Source organism: Danio rerio, chromosome 17 (genome assembly GCF_049306965.1).
Source record: "Danio rerio strain Tuebingen ecotype United States chromosome 17, GRCz12tu, whole genome shotgun sequence".
Taxonomy (NCBI): domain Eukaryota; kingdom Metazoa; phylum Chordata; class Actinopteri; order Cypriniformes; family Danionidae; genus Danio; species Danio rerio.
The window spans coordinates 32,447,606-32,462,620 of record NC_133192.1 but is presented as its reverse complement, the minus strand read 5'-3'; the positions used below and the strand labels follow the sequence as shown (position 1 = coordinate 32,462,620).

General features: G+C 34.2%; 1 protein-coding gene across 26 annotated transcripts in view; it reads left to right on the top strand.

The window, feature by feature from the left end:
• Positions 1-15,015, top strand: part of eml1 (EMAP like 1) — a 101,476-nt gene that overhangs the window by 81,781 nt on the left and 4,680 nt on the right. For 14 of the 26 annotated variants that reach the window (XM_073927527.1, XM_073927521.1, XM_073927517.1 and 11 more), the window contains 11 exon segments: positions 1,157-1,286; positions 3,975-4,124; positions 6,552-6,621; positions 6,792-6,902; positions 9,779-9,874; positions 9,991-10,125; positions 11,036-11,135; positions 12,031-12,182; positions 12,269-12,394; positions 13,832-13,963; positions 14,155-14,222. In XM_073927527.1, coding sequence (XP_073783628.1) covers positions 1,157-1,286; positions 3,975-4,124; positions 6,552-6,621; positions 6,792-6,902; positions 9,779-9,874; positions 9,991-10,125; positions 11,036-11,135; positions 12,031-12,182; positions 12,269-12,394; positions 13,832-13,963; positions 14,155-14,222 — 1,270 coding nt within the window. 26 annotated transcript variants of the gene reach the window in all.

The window sequence follows — 15,015 nt, the reverse complement described above, 5'->3', positions numbered from 1 at the left end:
CTATTAATATTTACTAAGGATAAAATAAATGGTATGAAAAAAATGCTAATAAATTAGCAAATAGTTTAGCCTATTCAGAGAGCAGCGAATTAATCTCTCATTCTGAATTTTTGCTTGAGAGTTGTCACTTTAAAAGTGCACAGATTTATAATGAAAGCATTCAATTGTTTTACTAACTTTTATTCTCATTTAAGACAAAATTAGTTGTTTAAAAGAAAACCCACCAAGATCGACATGTTTAGATATTATTATTATTATTATTATTATTAATATTAATATTATTAATATGTGTATATGTCTGTGTAAACACACACCCAAAATCACTTTCGCTCCGCTTTAAATCAAGTGTACAGAATACATTTGGGAAACAGCATCTATTTATCGCTATGGAGCTTGTCTGACAGTTTGAAAAATATTGGATTGAAAAATACAGGAGAAAATACAGGAAAATACCTTTACGGGATGATAGTGAGATAGAATCGTAAAATTCGGTAGAGTCCCAGGAAAAACGGGAGGGTTGACAGGTGTGGTAAGATTAGAGAATTAAAATAATATGATGCCGAATATGCACATTATTCATAATAATAAACAGTCAGTATCGTAATATTAGGCAGGTAATAAGCCACAAGTTAATAGTGATAAATGTTACTTAAAGTATTGCAAGGTTTCGTTTTTGATTTTGATTTATTTGATCAGATATACAGTAAAAACTATAATATTGTGAAATATTCATACATTTGGAAAGAAAAAACAGTGTATAAAAGTATAATTTTATTCTGTGACTCAAAACTGATTCTTTAGCATTATACCTCCAGTCTGCAGTGTCACACCATCCTTGAAAACCTGAAATACAGTACCTATTAACATTGTTGAAAACACTGCTGCTTAATATTATAATAAAAACTGTCATTCATTTTCCTGATAAATAAGAAGTTAGTGTTTATTTGAAAATGAAATCTTTTTAATATGTCTTTACTGTCATGTTTGATCAAATTTTTTGCATTCTTTCTGAACAAAAGTATTACATTCTTTCAAGTTGCTGAGCCTTCATCTGGCTCAGTCGAAATCTGGTAATAAAAGCCACAACAGATGTGACAGGGATCCTTCAGTGACCCATGCGTTTTCTTCTTCTGAAAATCTATGTTGCTTTTTCTAGATGAAGGGTATGTCAAAATGTATTTGAAGGGACGACCCATCACCATGTACATGCCCAAAGACCTGGTGGATACTTATTGCCTGGAAACTAAAGCTGACTTGCCTCCTAAAAAACTGAAGCTAGACTGGGTGTATCCTTTAATGCTGCTGCATGCGAAGAAAAAAAGAAGAAATATAGATTGATTCTGAACGCTCATAGCTGTAAAATTAAATTACCCATTGATTTATTATAGCCTAGAAAATGAGCTGGTTAAAATGCCAGAGCTAAATGATGGATATGGTTTCTAGGTCACTTTTATGTTGCGAGATTATTGTGGATAATGTATGTTCGCTGTGTTGTACTTCTGTATTCACATTCTAGGTTACTATAGGATGTTTAATCATGTACTCTGGTTTTCTCTCTGGATCTGCTGAGCACTGCAGTCTGCCAAAGTGGAATATTTTCTTCAGCTCTAACCCACAATGCATTTGGAATGTTCCCTGAAAAGGACTTTGTGCGGCAAAATTAAGACGTTTATTATACCCAGAGCCTAGCAAATGTAAAATATTAAGGGGTCAGCTGGCACTTCTCCACAAATGTTCCAAAGAACTTTATCTTTTTCACAGGGTGCATCTCAATTGCCTCATTAGGCACAATTACACAGTCTTTCTAGTATATTGGAACGTTCACTCCCCAAAGTAAGGATTATGTCCTATGACATGAGAAGCTGCAGGATTGAGAATGAAATCAAAAGCACTTTAATGAACAGCATGAACGCATAGCAGCCCGCAATACTGTTGAGTCATGGTCACACTACAAACCAATATGCATTGGAGCTATACTCTCATTCTAGTGTTAGAATCAAGGAACTTTGCTGCCATACCATGACTGTAGCAGGTGCACTAATATTACACAGCACCTCAAAAAAAGTCCCAGCACCAAGCCCTGCACTTGGACCATCAATTAGAATCTGCCTAAAATTATTGCGTCTGTTGCAATATTCATTCATTTTTTTTCAGCTTAGTCCCTTTATTAATCCGGGGTCGCCACAGTGGAATGAATCGCCAACTTATCCAGCACATGTTTCACACAGCGGATGCTCTTCCAGCCGCAACCGATCTCTGGGAAACACCCATACACAACGGAAAATTTAGCCTACCCAATTTATCTGTACTGCAAGTCTTTGGACTGTGGGGGAAACCGGAGCAAATCCACGCGAATGCAGGGAGAACATGCAAACTCCGCACAGAAACGCCAACTGATCCAGCCGAGGCTCGAACCAGCGACCTTCTTGCTGTGAGGCGACAGCACTACCTACTGCACCACTGCGTCGCCGTTGCCTCTGCTGAAATTAATAATCATTTTTTATTTAGTTTAATTTAATATTTACCTCACCTAATGAAACTGATAAGCATAATGTTTTCAACATAGGTCTATTCTTGGTTTATTCTTGGAGACCACCACTCAATATTTAGTCGTGTTAGATCATCCTCAATATTTAGTCATGGCCTGTTTTTATTTTTAATGTATTTGATTGCCATTAATGTGTCAGAAAGTTTAACCTGCTGCTATAAAATCTGCTGCAGCTGACACTATTGTTGTGACATTAATCTAAGATAACACACCAGGGGTCGCAATCCTTTGAAAAAAAACAATTCAGGCTCATTCTGAAAATGTACCTCTATATACATTTCTGCAGACCGTCAAATACGTCCCAGGAGTTTTTGTTTTTGCGAATACACCAGAGGGCGCTGTGTATGCTTTTTGATTTCTTTGAGTTTTTGAGAACTTTCTCTTGTGTGTGCCATTTGCACCTGCTGTTCTCTCGTAAATCCACTGGAGGCCACTGTTGCCTGACTGTTTGACTGATTGACTGACTGATCGACTGACCCACCCTCTCCCTTCCCTAAACCCAACCAATAGTAATTTTAAAAGCACATATTTACCAGTCCACCAATTTCCCTAAACCCAACAATTTAAAAAGCAATTCACAAAAAGAAAAGCCCATGTCTGATTTTTACCACGTTTTACCACATTCTCACAATGCTATTTACTTGTTTATTCCATTTTTATGGCTTTTGTTTTGTCTTACTTTCTGGAAATGTTCTTCACCGGACTCAAACCCTGTCTTCGTAGTCATTTTTTTTCTGCGTCTCAAGTCTGCCAACATACATGGACAAACTTGTAACCGCCGGAAAGCTGTCCATACAGAGGTAAGTGTTCAGTGCAAAAAGGAACAGCGTCAGAAATGTATATAGGGCTACGTTTTTAGAATGAGCCTATGTTGCAACCAAAATTTAAAGCCTGAAGGCTTTTTATTTGAATGTGTTTTTTATGTGACTATTAAATACTATTTTTATCTCATGGGTTATGGATAAAATATGGTAGTTCTAATAGTTTCATAAAATTGACTTCTACCTATTGCGCCACCGCATCGTCTTGATGGGAAATTTAAGAAATAATATAAATAGTTCTCTTTAACTTTCAGCTGCAGCTGTATGTGATCTATAGCTGATAACCCATGTGGATGATGATAAATGTCTTCTACATCTACATCTTGGCGCAGAAGGCCCCTACTGGCCCATATCTATCAGCTGATAACCACTCATAATACCCTTTCAATCAAGTGATAACATTTTAATTGGCTGAGAAAACCATGTTTTGTGGTGTAGTACATAAAAAATAATCAGTTCTGATCTTACCAGCTCCTAAATGCACATTTACGATATACTGATTCACAACCTACATTAAGCAGATTGAAACAGCAGATTGAGACACATCCCTTTATATCTGAGGTTATTAAGCTCATCAGTAGGTATTGACCTTGACTATAACCCAGTTATGGTTACCGGGGCCGCGACTGTCGATCCAACCTGTACTTGCTCCCGACGGGGGAAACGGTTTACTTCATTGCATCTGTGGTGGTGCTGTATAATGTGGATGAGCAACTGCAAAGACACTACACTGGACATACTGATGATATCAAGTGGTAAGACTTATATTTCGGTCTGTTTGACATTATCATTCATTTAAATGCACAGCCTACTATGATCTCACACATCAGGCCAGTAAATTACATTCAGTATCTCTTCATCAAAGATGCCATATCTAAAGAACATGCAGCTGCTTGAATTATTATTCAGATATGCAGCGGCATATTTTTCAAGCCTGTGCTGAATAAAGAATTTTTGAGCAATGTTGTTTAATTTTCTGCTTTGATGTGCAATTCTACAGTATATTTATCATTAGTCATGTCTCTGAAGGTTATTATTCATTCCATTGCCATCCTTGAGTCTGTATTTTGTCTCTTTGGTATGTATGAGAGACCTCAAGGTCATTTTACAAGCTCAGAATTAGTTAATAATCATGCATTACACATAAAATGTAATAAAATTTGTTACATTGTATTTATAATTGAAATTTCAGGTTCATATTAATTTGTTGATCAAAATTTCTGTATTTAGTCATGGAAAATATTACTTTATAATTGTTCAAAAGTTTTTTTGGGAACAATTTATCTGTTTCATGTTTTATTATAGTAATAGCTTTAAATTATGCATAATTACATATACCAAACTAACGCTAAACCTCACCATCATTGTAACCATGTAGTGTAATTACAGTAGTACACAGCTTTTTATTATTAGTCAATACTTTAATATAATGTAACACTATAATGAGGACATCACAAAATGACATAACCATATTTTCACTGCAAGTAATGTTATATTCAGAATATATACATTAAATATATCTAAAAAGAATGTATTGGCATTTACAGTATTACAAAAGATTCATATTTTCAAGTAGATGCTCTGTTTTTTTAAGATGCTTAGCAATACTTAGATTATTTTCATTTCATTTTCTTGTCGGCTTAGTCCCTTTATTAATCCGGGGTTGCCACAGCGGAATGAACCGCCAACTTATCCAGCACATTTTTACACAGCGGATCCCCTTCCAGCCGCAACCCATCTCTGGGAAACACTTAGATTATTATAGCATAAAATACATAAATGAAATATACCCAAAAATCAAAACCATTGATTTTAAATATTTTGAACAAAGTTATAATAATAATAACAATAATTATTATAATAATAAAGCATATATACACTACCTGTCAAAAGTCTTGCAATATCAACAGCCTAAGGTATCAAGACATTTGTGCTTCCCATAACATTACAAACCACAGGAAAGCGCTTCCTTCTCATGCTTCAGCCTCCACATCAAAGTTACTGAAAGAAAACAAGGTCAAGGTGCTGCAGGATTGGCCAGCCCAGTCAACAGAAATGAACATTATTAAGCATATTTGGGGTAAGATGGAGGAGGCATTGAAGATGAATCCAGAGAATCTTAATGAACTCTGGGAGTCCTGCAAGAATGCTTTCTTTGCCATTCCAGATGACTTTATTAGGAAATTATTTTAATGATTGCAGAGATGTATGGATGCAGTCCTCCAAGCTCATGGGAGTCAAACACAATATTAATTCTTTTTCCACTGCACGATAACTTTATATTCTATACTGTACATTATTTCTGTTAAGTGACGACTTTTGTCTAAGCAAAGTCAGACCTTACTGTCCTAATCAAATAATTAAAAATAAAGGGATGATTGTATTTTATTTTGGTAAAATAAGCTTAATCTAGAGGCCTTAGCCTTTCAAATAAGCCACTTCTGATACCAAATGATCTACTAGAAGTCAAGTTATTATATGTTGTTTCTAAAAAATGGATAGGTGACAAGACTTTTTTTGTCAGGTAAAGTATGAACATACAGAATATACACATACATCTAGTCATATATACAGTTGTCAACATTTAATGCGGATCAAAAACATTTTCAAAAATTGTCCTAAGACAATAATGGGTGTTCAATAGTTTTAGGATAACTTTGATGATAGATGATGTTCCACTTTAAATGTTGACTACTCTACAGTACACATTGCATTTTAAAATGCGTTAAAATAATAAAAAAAAATTCAATAATACTTGGTTAACACAAGAGGCCATCAACCATCAAATAGTAGCATGTATGTCATCTGTGACTTCTGGGCCTCAAAGACTCAATTGAGTATAACATGATACAAAGTAAATAAGACAAAGTAAACATTTCCACTTGACCTCCAATTTCAGGCTGAAAGAAAAGACCCAAGCATCACACAATAATCTCTATTATTATACTGTTTGTTATTCTTTGCAGGACTTTGCAGCATGTCACTGCAATGTTCACTGTAACTCAAAGACCTTGAAAAACAGTAACAAACGACCTGTAATAAAAATGTTTCCAGTGTTTTTATGACCGGCACTGTGACACATGAAGCTCTGAGTCATTGTGTTGTGATGTATAAATGTGCGATGTGCCCTGTCTGCTGTGTCATCGCCTCTACATCCTTCACCTCTTCTCTCCTCCCCGCAGCCTCGCTGTCCATCCTGATAAAATCACCATAGCAACAGGACAAGTGGCTGGCACATCCTCAGATGGAAAAGTAAGACGGATGTTTCAGCTCACATATTTATAACCGAAATAGCTCATTGCTAATATAATAAGCTTAAACCTGTCATAATAAATCTGAATGTTGTCGCATGTGCCTCAAGAGTCTGTCGTAACAAATGATCAAATGTAATCTGTGTGATTTTTTGTGATTTTGTCTGGCAGCAGTTGGCTCCTCATGTGCGCGTGTGGGACTCTGTGAGTTTGAACACTTTGCACATCCTCGGAAGCGGTTTCTTTGATCGAGCGCTGGTCTGTCTCTCCTTCTCAAAATCGGTAAGAGTCAGAGACTTTCTGTTGATGATAATAATGAAGATTATTATGTGCCACAGCAAAATCATCAGCTTTGAATCTTTTTTTTAATTGTACAAACCATCAAGAACATACTGTACATACAACACAATATAAAAGGTGAACACAAAAAAAACTAATATAACAATGGTAAAAAATAAACAAATGTAAAACAAAAAATACAAATAAATACACAAAGCATAGTTTACAGCATTTCAACATCCAATGATTTTAAGAATTAACGGGGGAATCAAAAAAAGTGAATAATAATTGATACATATTTCAGATTTTTTTTGCTTTTCAACAATTTCACAGTAGAAATAAAGAAATCAAAATTGATACAAAAAACTGTTAATGTGGGAGATGACTTAGCAAATTCTGTTTGTGTATGTGAAATTTTGCCAATAAAATAAAGAAATGAACAATATATTCTAGACTTTTGTTAAATGTGTTTTCATTATAAAAAAAATTATATATTTTAATGTGAAATAATAACTAAGTTTTGTTATTTTAAAAATATATTTTGCTAGATCCTACCAAAAACTGTTTACAACATTACATTCAAAAAATAAATAAAAAAGATTGTCTTTATCTGCATTGCAGAAATTACAGATGTCCTCCATTTCAATGTAATTTGATTCAGCTTTAAATCATCAGCTTTTTAAAGTATACCTCATTAGATAGCATGTTTAGATAGCAAATGCGTTCTAAAAATTATTAACCTTTGTCCAGTTTACCTCTACAAACATATGAGTCATAAAATGTCTTTAAACTTTAAAATCTTTAAACGATTCCTATTAATCCACTTGTGTGTACTTCTCAACATGTCTGTTGTTTTCTACTATCTTCTGCAGTTTGTTGTTGTTCTATTTCTGCCATTTTAGTTTAGTTTTGCTATCTTGTAGAAAATCTGTTTAGTGCAAATAAACTCACTGCGAATGTGTAAGCCTTAGTAGAGCAGTCCGATCTTACTAGCCAAGCATGCAATATACTCATACACTAATATGTGTGTAAAACACAAATGGAGGATGTTTAGACAAATGTAGGCATGGGCCGGTGTAAGATTCTGACGGTACGTTAACCTTGGATAAAAATATCACATTATTTTACAGTATTATGATTAAAGCTCTGCAATATGTTCTTTTTAAATGTCTGGGTAAAAAACAGCAACCTTTTTCCCCCATTGAAAACTATATATTTGATTTTGAGAAACATTTATAATATTTTGGAGCAGTAAACATGTCAGGCTAAATAATTAAAATAAATCATTGACCTCTGCTATTTTCATTAGTTAAAAAAAACATACATTTCTTTAAAACTTAAAAGAGCTATCTTTGGATATCTTTCTTTTCTGTGGATATAAAGTAAGCCACTGCATGGTTCAGGTCTATTGGTCTACAGGATGTTGGTGTGCAAGTGATTTTTTAAAGATGTTTGTTGAATCATGGGCTGACCAGTAGCTCTTGATTTGGATGTTTCTTTGCTACTGCTGCTCTAAACAAATAAAATTAAATAGTCTTTGTCAACAAAACAACAACAACTTACATATATACCTTTAAACGGTATAGCAGAAAATATTAGTGTTTTTAAAACCGTGACTTTTCCAAACCACAGTAAACCATAAAAAACTATTATCATACCCAAAAGTCAAAATCAATGCAATTTCATCTTGTCAACACACAGTTTGACAGTGTTAAGGCCCTTTCACAATAACAAAGACTCTTGCTATAAATCAGTATGACAAGGCATATTTTTTCCAACCAGTCTGTCAATTATTTTCCATGTCCCCCCACAGAGAAATTGGTTGTTCAATTAGATTTGAGCTTTACATCATGTTCCAGATGCTGCTTCTTCTCCTGATGCTCAGTCGGAGTTGATTAGTGGCACCATAACAAAAGAAAAAAAATCAAAGACATTAACAACAGCAACAAAACTTTGCACAGCTTTTAAATTCACAAACAGCTACAGGATAGGCAAGATAGGTAACATTTAATCAAACATAATAAAAAACTTAAGGTCATAGGCATTATAGATATTTGTTGTTACCAGGCGTAAAATGCATTGTCAGTCAGTCCCAGCTCTCCTGCCAGCATTTATTTGTCAAAGGGAAATCAATTGTCTCATTAATAGTACATACACAGGCATTTTTACTGCCATGAGGTACAAATAAACTAATTTCTTGCCTTGCTATTATTGTCTGGGCACTATAATCTTCTATGTGAAGCTGCTTTGACACAATTTACATTGTAAAAGCGCTATAGAAATAAAGATGAATTGAATTTAATTTAACCCCTTCAGACCTGAATTATTAGGTATTTTCTGTAGCCTGCTCAGTTTAAATGTACTGTTGACGTCAAAATATTTGTAATATTTCCCAAATGATGTTTAACAGAGCAAGGAAATGTTCACAGTATGTCTGATAATATTTTTTCCTCTGAAGAAAGTCTTATTTGTTTTATTACAGCTAGAATTAAAGCAGTTTTACATTTTTAAAACCCTTTTTAGGTCAATATTATTAGCCCCTTTAAGCTAAATTTTGATCGATACAGAACAAACCATCTTTATACAATTACCCTAACCTGCCTAGTTACCCTATTTAACTTAGTTAAGCCTTTTAATGTCACATTAAGCTGTATAGAAGTGGCTTGAAAATTATATAGTAAAATATCATTTACTGTCATCATGGCAAAGATAAAATAAAGCAGTAATTAGAAATGAGTTATTAAACCATTATGTTTAGAAATGTTTTGAAAAAATCAGAAATGAGAGAAAAAACATACAGGGTTACTAATAATTCTGACCTCAACTTTATCTGTCAAAATGAGCTTCAGTGTTATAAAAAAAATTTTCATTACATTCAGAACGGTGGAAGCTGGTTGTGTGTTGTGGATGACTCCAATGACCACATGCTCTCTGTGTGGGACTGGCAGAGGGAAGACAGACTCGCTGAAGTCAAGGTGAGCGCTTCAGTATTCAGCATAGATTTATTAGCATTGTCTACATTGGGTCAGCATTGGGAGTGCAGAAATAACCTGATTTGCGCATCTATGTCTTTTTTTCTCTCCCCTTTTAGTGCTCCAATGAGTCAGTGTTTGCTGCTGATTTCCACCCGACAGATGCTAATATAATTGTAACATGTGGGAAATCACATCTGTGCTTCTGGTCATTAGAAAAGGGGTCTCTTGTGAAAAAGCAGGGTCTTTTTGAGGTAATCTCCCATAAGCCACAAGACCATTTTTATGAAATCAGATTTTTTTTTTTTTATTTTATTCGGAAAAACATGTGCATGTGCATCATGAGTGCCATGTGGTAAAATGTAGAGACATCTGCTCATCCTTTAATGCGACTGTTTTATGCTTCTATGATCAAAAACACACACATGGAAGTATTACATTACTAGTGCATTTTCATTTTTGAGTGAAATGTCTCTTTAAGGTCTGCAAGATGTCCGCGAGGTCTTAAAAAGTATTAAAAGTTGACAAATCAATGTAGAGAAAATTAAGGGCCTTAAAAAGTATTAAAAGGATTAAATGCTATTTTGCAAGGTATTACATTTTCTTTAATCAAATTTGATGATGCAATGAATGGTTGTATGCTTAAGTTTGCATGAATTAAATCTGTGAATATCAAGATGCTGTGTAGTTTATAAAATCAATGAACTCCTACTAGATTTGACATCATGCTGCTTTGTTTATCGCAGTAACCAAGGCAAGACCATTATTTCTACATTTTTATAGACGCCAACCTGCTGAAGTAGCTAGATTGAATATGTTTTTATTCAGTATATGAATAAAGCTTTAGTTTTAGATTAATTTCTTACATTAATATTTTGTAAATATACTGTAAGTTAAAATAACACCAGTTTTTTTGATTGAAAAGTGGTTATAAGGTCTTTAAATATATTGAAAGAGTCTTTAAAAAGGTCTTAAAGGGTAGTGAATTTCACTCTCTGATTCCTGTATACACTCTGGGTCTGATTTAGTCATGTGTGTCTAAACAGTTCACTTGGACTGTGTAGTTGTAGACTGTATAAAATGCTTGTATTGGCTCTGTGTTTAATGTGATACATCTGTTGCATTTCTGCTTTAAAAATAAAGTTATATTTATGTTTCTTGCAGAAACAAGAGAAGCCCAAGTTTGTATTGTGTGTGACTTTTTCAGAAAATGGTGACGCCATCACTGGAGACTCGAGTGGAAATATACTTGTGTGGGGCAAAGGTAAATGAATAAAACATTTGTTCTTGTTATGGAGTTACTTATTGATTGATATTAATGATTTGTAGAAGTCTACCTTCATGGAACTCTGTAAATTCATTTGAATGAGTGTTGTACAGCTGTGTTTTCTAAGGGTGAACCTACTGCTTCTTAATTTAGTGATCATAGGTGAGAGATTATGTTCTATTTTAAAGAGCACCTATGATGAAAATCATCTTTTGTAAGCCGTTTGGACAGAACTGTGTGTAGGTATAGTGTGTCCACAGTCATATTGGAGTTATATAAAGACAACAAGTCTCTTTTTTTTATTTTCTTATGTTAAAATAGCATCCAAATCCCTCCCATTTTGAGGCCTACTGCAAAGTGACGTTGAGTGTGTGTGTGTGTGTGTGTGAACATTATAACTACATTGTGTGTGACTCCTCATTCTCATTGACTAATTAACGCCACAACAAATACATCAAATAATTATTGGGAAAGTTCATACTGTAGTATTTCTCACAAACGTTACGTGAGATCTGTTTCCTTCTTGTCTGTCACTGTGCTGTTTATCTAAGGCAGCCGAAGAATAAAGCACACTCTGACAGGCACATGAGAATGGTGGGTGGGGAGAACTAGCATTAAAGGCACATCCTACAAAAACAGCTACATTGTGTTCAAAGCAAAAAAAAAAAAAAAATCCAACATTTCAAAAGGTATAATAAATAATCTGATGGGTGTTTTGAGCTAAAACTTTGCAGACACATTCTGGAGACACAAAAGACTTCTCTTGAATCTTAAAATAGGTGCCCTTTAACACAAATCAATACAATCTTTTCATGTAGACTGTGAACACCTTTAATGGCTGGATTGGTTCAGTGGGTTTATGTAATGCTGGTTTTGTGCTCATGCTTGACAGGGTCTAACCGTATTAGCTTGGCCATTCAGGGAGCACATGAAGCCAGCGTTTTTGCACTTTGCATGTTGAGAAATGGGACGTTGGTCTCGGGTGGGAAGGATCGTAAACTCATATCATGGGATGAAAATTTTCAGAAGATTCAAACAGTGGAGGTAAGGATTTTTTTTTATTTATTTGTATATTACCATGGTCAAGCAGGCGGTCACAATTTAACCCAAGTTTTGTGTGTTATTATGAGGTGCCAGAGTTATATGGCCCTGTTCGCACTGTGGCTGAGGGACGGGGAGAAACGGTTCTTATTGGCACCACCAAAAACTATGTCCTACAAGGCAGTCTGGATGGAGAGTTCATACCCATTACCCAGGTAAGGTCACTAATATTCCAAGGGGTCTTTCAAAAGATTTATAATATACAGCATATAATTATTTTAACTTTTTTAAATGTATTTTTTAATTATTATTACAGTATGGCATAATTATATATGTACTGTTTGAAGTTGGATATTGCATAAATATTTTTCTAATTTTCTTAATTTTTACCTTTGGATAAGAGACTTGCTGACATCTTATACTCATCAAACTTTTTATAAACAAAACATTTACGAAGAAATGGCACTAACATATCATTGTAAAGAGAGAAAATAGGAAACAGTGACAACTGCTGCTTTATGACAAATATAGATTGTAAGATACTTATATAAATATAAATATAATTTATATAATTATTTATCAGTTTTAATCAGGTTGTGAATTACAGGGGGGTTTCAGGGGCATTAACCCTTGATCCACCCTGAAGGAGGTCAAAACAAGATGTATAGGTGGTCAACTCTTCTTAATAGTGAGAAATGTTTCCCTCTGTTCTGTATTTTAAATCATAATGTTAATGATAATTCGCACACTGGTTTTAATATTTATTACAATGATCATTTTTTAAAAATAACATTGATTAAAAGAATAACTTTTATTGATAATTATTTTATTAATCATTGTTCAATCTAAAATCCTTAAAAAGTATGTAAATTAATCTTGCTGTTTTGTTTTTCTTTTTTTAATTACAGTTTTAAGATTTTTTTTTATTAAAGTAGTTTTTTATTAAAGTAGTTCAAATATATATATATATATATATATATATATATATATATATATATATATATATATATATATATATATATATATATATATATATATATGCAAACTCCACAAAGAAATGCTAACTGACCCAGCCGAGGCTTGATACAGCGACCTTCTTGCTGTAAGGCGACAGCACTACCTACTGCGCCACTGCATCGCCCCACCCCTGATTTTGAAGTTCCTAATTAGATAATAATTGAATTATTAAATAAATGTGCCATGTTGTCCTTGCCATGTGCCATTAAGTGCAATTGTAATGTTTACAAATTATTTTTCCTTATATTTTTAGATTATATTATTTGTGTAATTGTATCTATTGTAATTTCTTTTTCAAATTCTACTTTTTGTAATAACCCTTTGATGCACAAGCTATAAAATAGACATAGAAAAAATGTAGACTTAGACGGGTCACTTTAGACCCATGTAGTGCATCAAAGGGTTAATATCATATGTTAAGCACTTAGGATCTAAGAGGAATGCAATTTTGATTCTCTGTATGTCCTGTTCGTGTGGTTGAATAGACAATAAAGCTGACTTTGACTTTAATAAATAATAACTTTAAAACTAAATCTTTAGCAAATTCAAATTAAATGGTAAGAAGCAATGTTTGTTCTCTTCAGTGTTCTCTTCAAACAAAATTAATTTGCGTCTTGTGTCTGTTTGATTGCCAGGGCCACACAGATGAGTTATGGGGCCTTACTATCCATCCTCTGAAGCACCAGTTCCTCACCTGTGGCCATGACAAACACATCTACCTGTGGGACTCAGACTCCCATCAGCCGATCTGGACCAAGACACTAGAGGTGAGCATCCTTTTACATTGCTATAATGTCATCTGATAGCTTACGCATCAGTTTCCTGTTATTGAAAGTCATGTTACTACTGCAGCTAAAATGAAACAAGCCCCGCAGTTCCTCAGGCCGAGATGTAAGTGAGTTTGTGTTGACAGGATGTTTGATTGATCTCATCTATATGTTTCTCATCTCACGTTCAGGACTCAGCTCAGTCGGCTGGATTTCACCCCTCTGGGGCGACGGTGGCTGTAGGAATGCAGACAGGCAGGTGAGGACAGCCATTTCTTTTCATCAACGGGGTCCCTGACACATCATTTCCATTCGGGAATAGGGGTCTAATAGAGTGTTACACTGAAGAGCCAAACACTTATTATTATGCTAATGCCAAACAGGAATACAATAGCACTGTTCCATAGGCATTCTTCAGCCGTCTAAGATTTCTTTTTTCTGTAAGAGTCCTGATAATGGCTCAAGATGAAGCTCTTGATTGTTAGGATTTTTTTTCTTCTCTAAAAGGGATCATGCAAAGATACAAGAATAGGGCCAATAGGGGGCACCACATTGGTCAAAACATGAACAGTCTTAACTGCAACGTTTCTTGTCCAGTCTAGTTTCTTACATCATTGTAATCCTTGGTTCAAGGCAAATATAATGTCTATCTTTGTTTAAGATTTCATTTCTAGTATGCACTTTTTTCGCCATTTTGAGATTTTTAGGATGTTTTTTAATTTCATGTAGCTCTTTGCAAGCTACTGCTAGTTTTTTTTTTAGTTTTTTTTGCCCAATCAAATCCAGTGCAGTTATGTCTAAATATCAAGTTATTTAAAATAGTAGAATTTTCAATTTAGAATTTATAAAACAACTTTACATCCCCAAAACTTTTCAATTTGGTGGAGCTACTACAGTTGCAACCGTATGAGGCGCCATTTACACTAGCTGCACTTTTGTTTTAAAAAATACATTTAAAACTTAAATTTATGTCCACAGTACTTTGGCATCTTCGACATGTGGAAACAGAGCGTTTTATTTTATATTATAAAGACCCTGGTTTGTTATGTGAA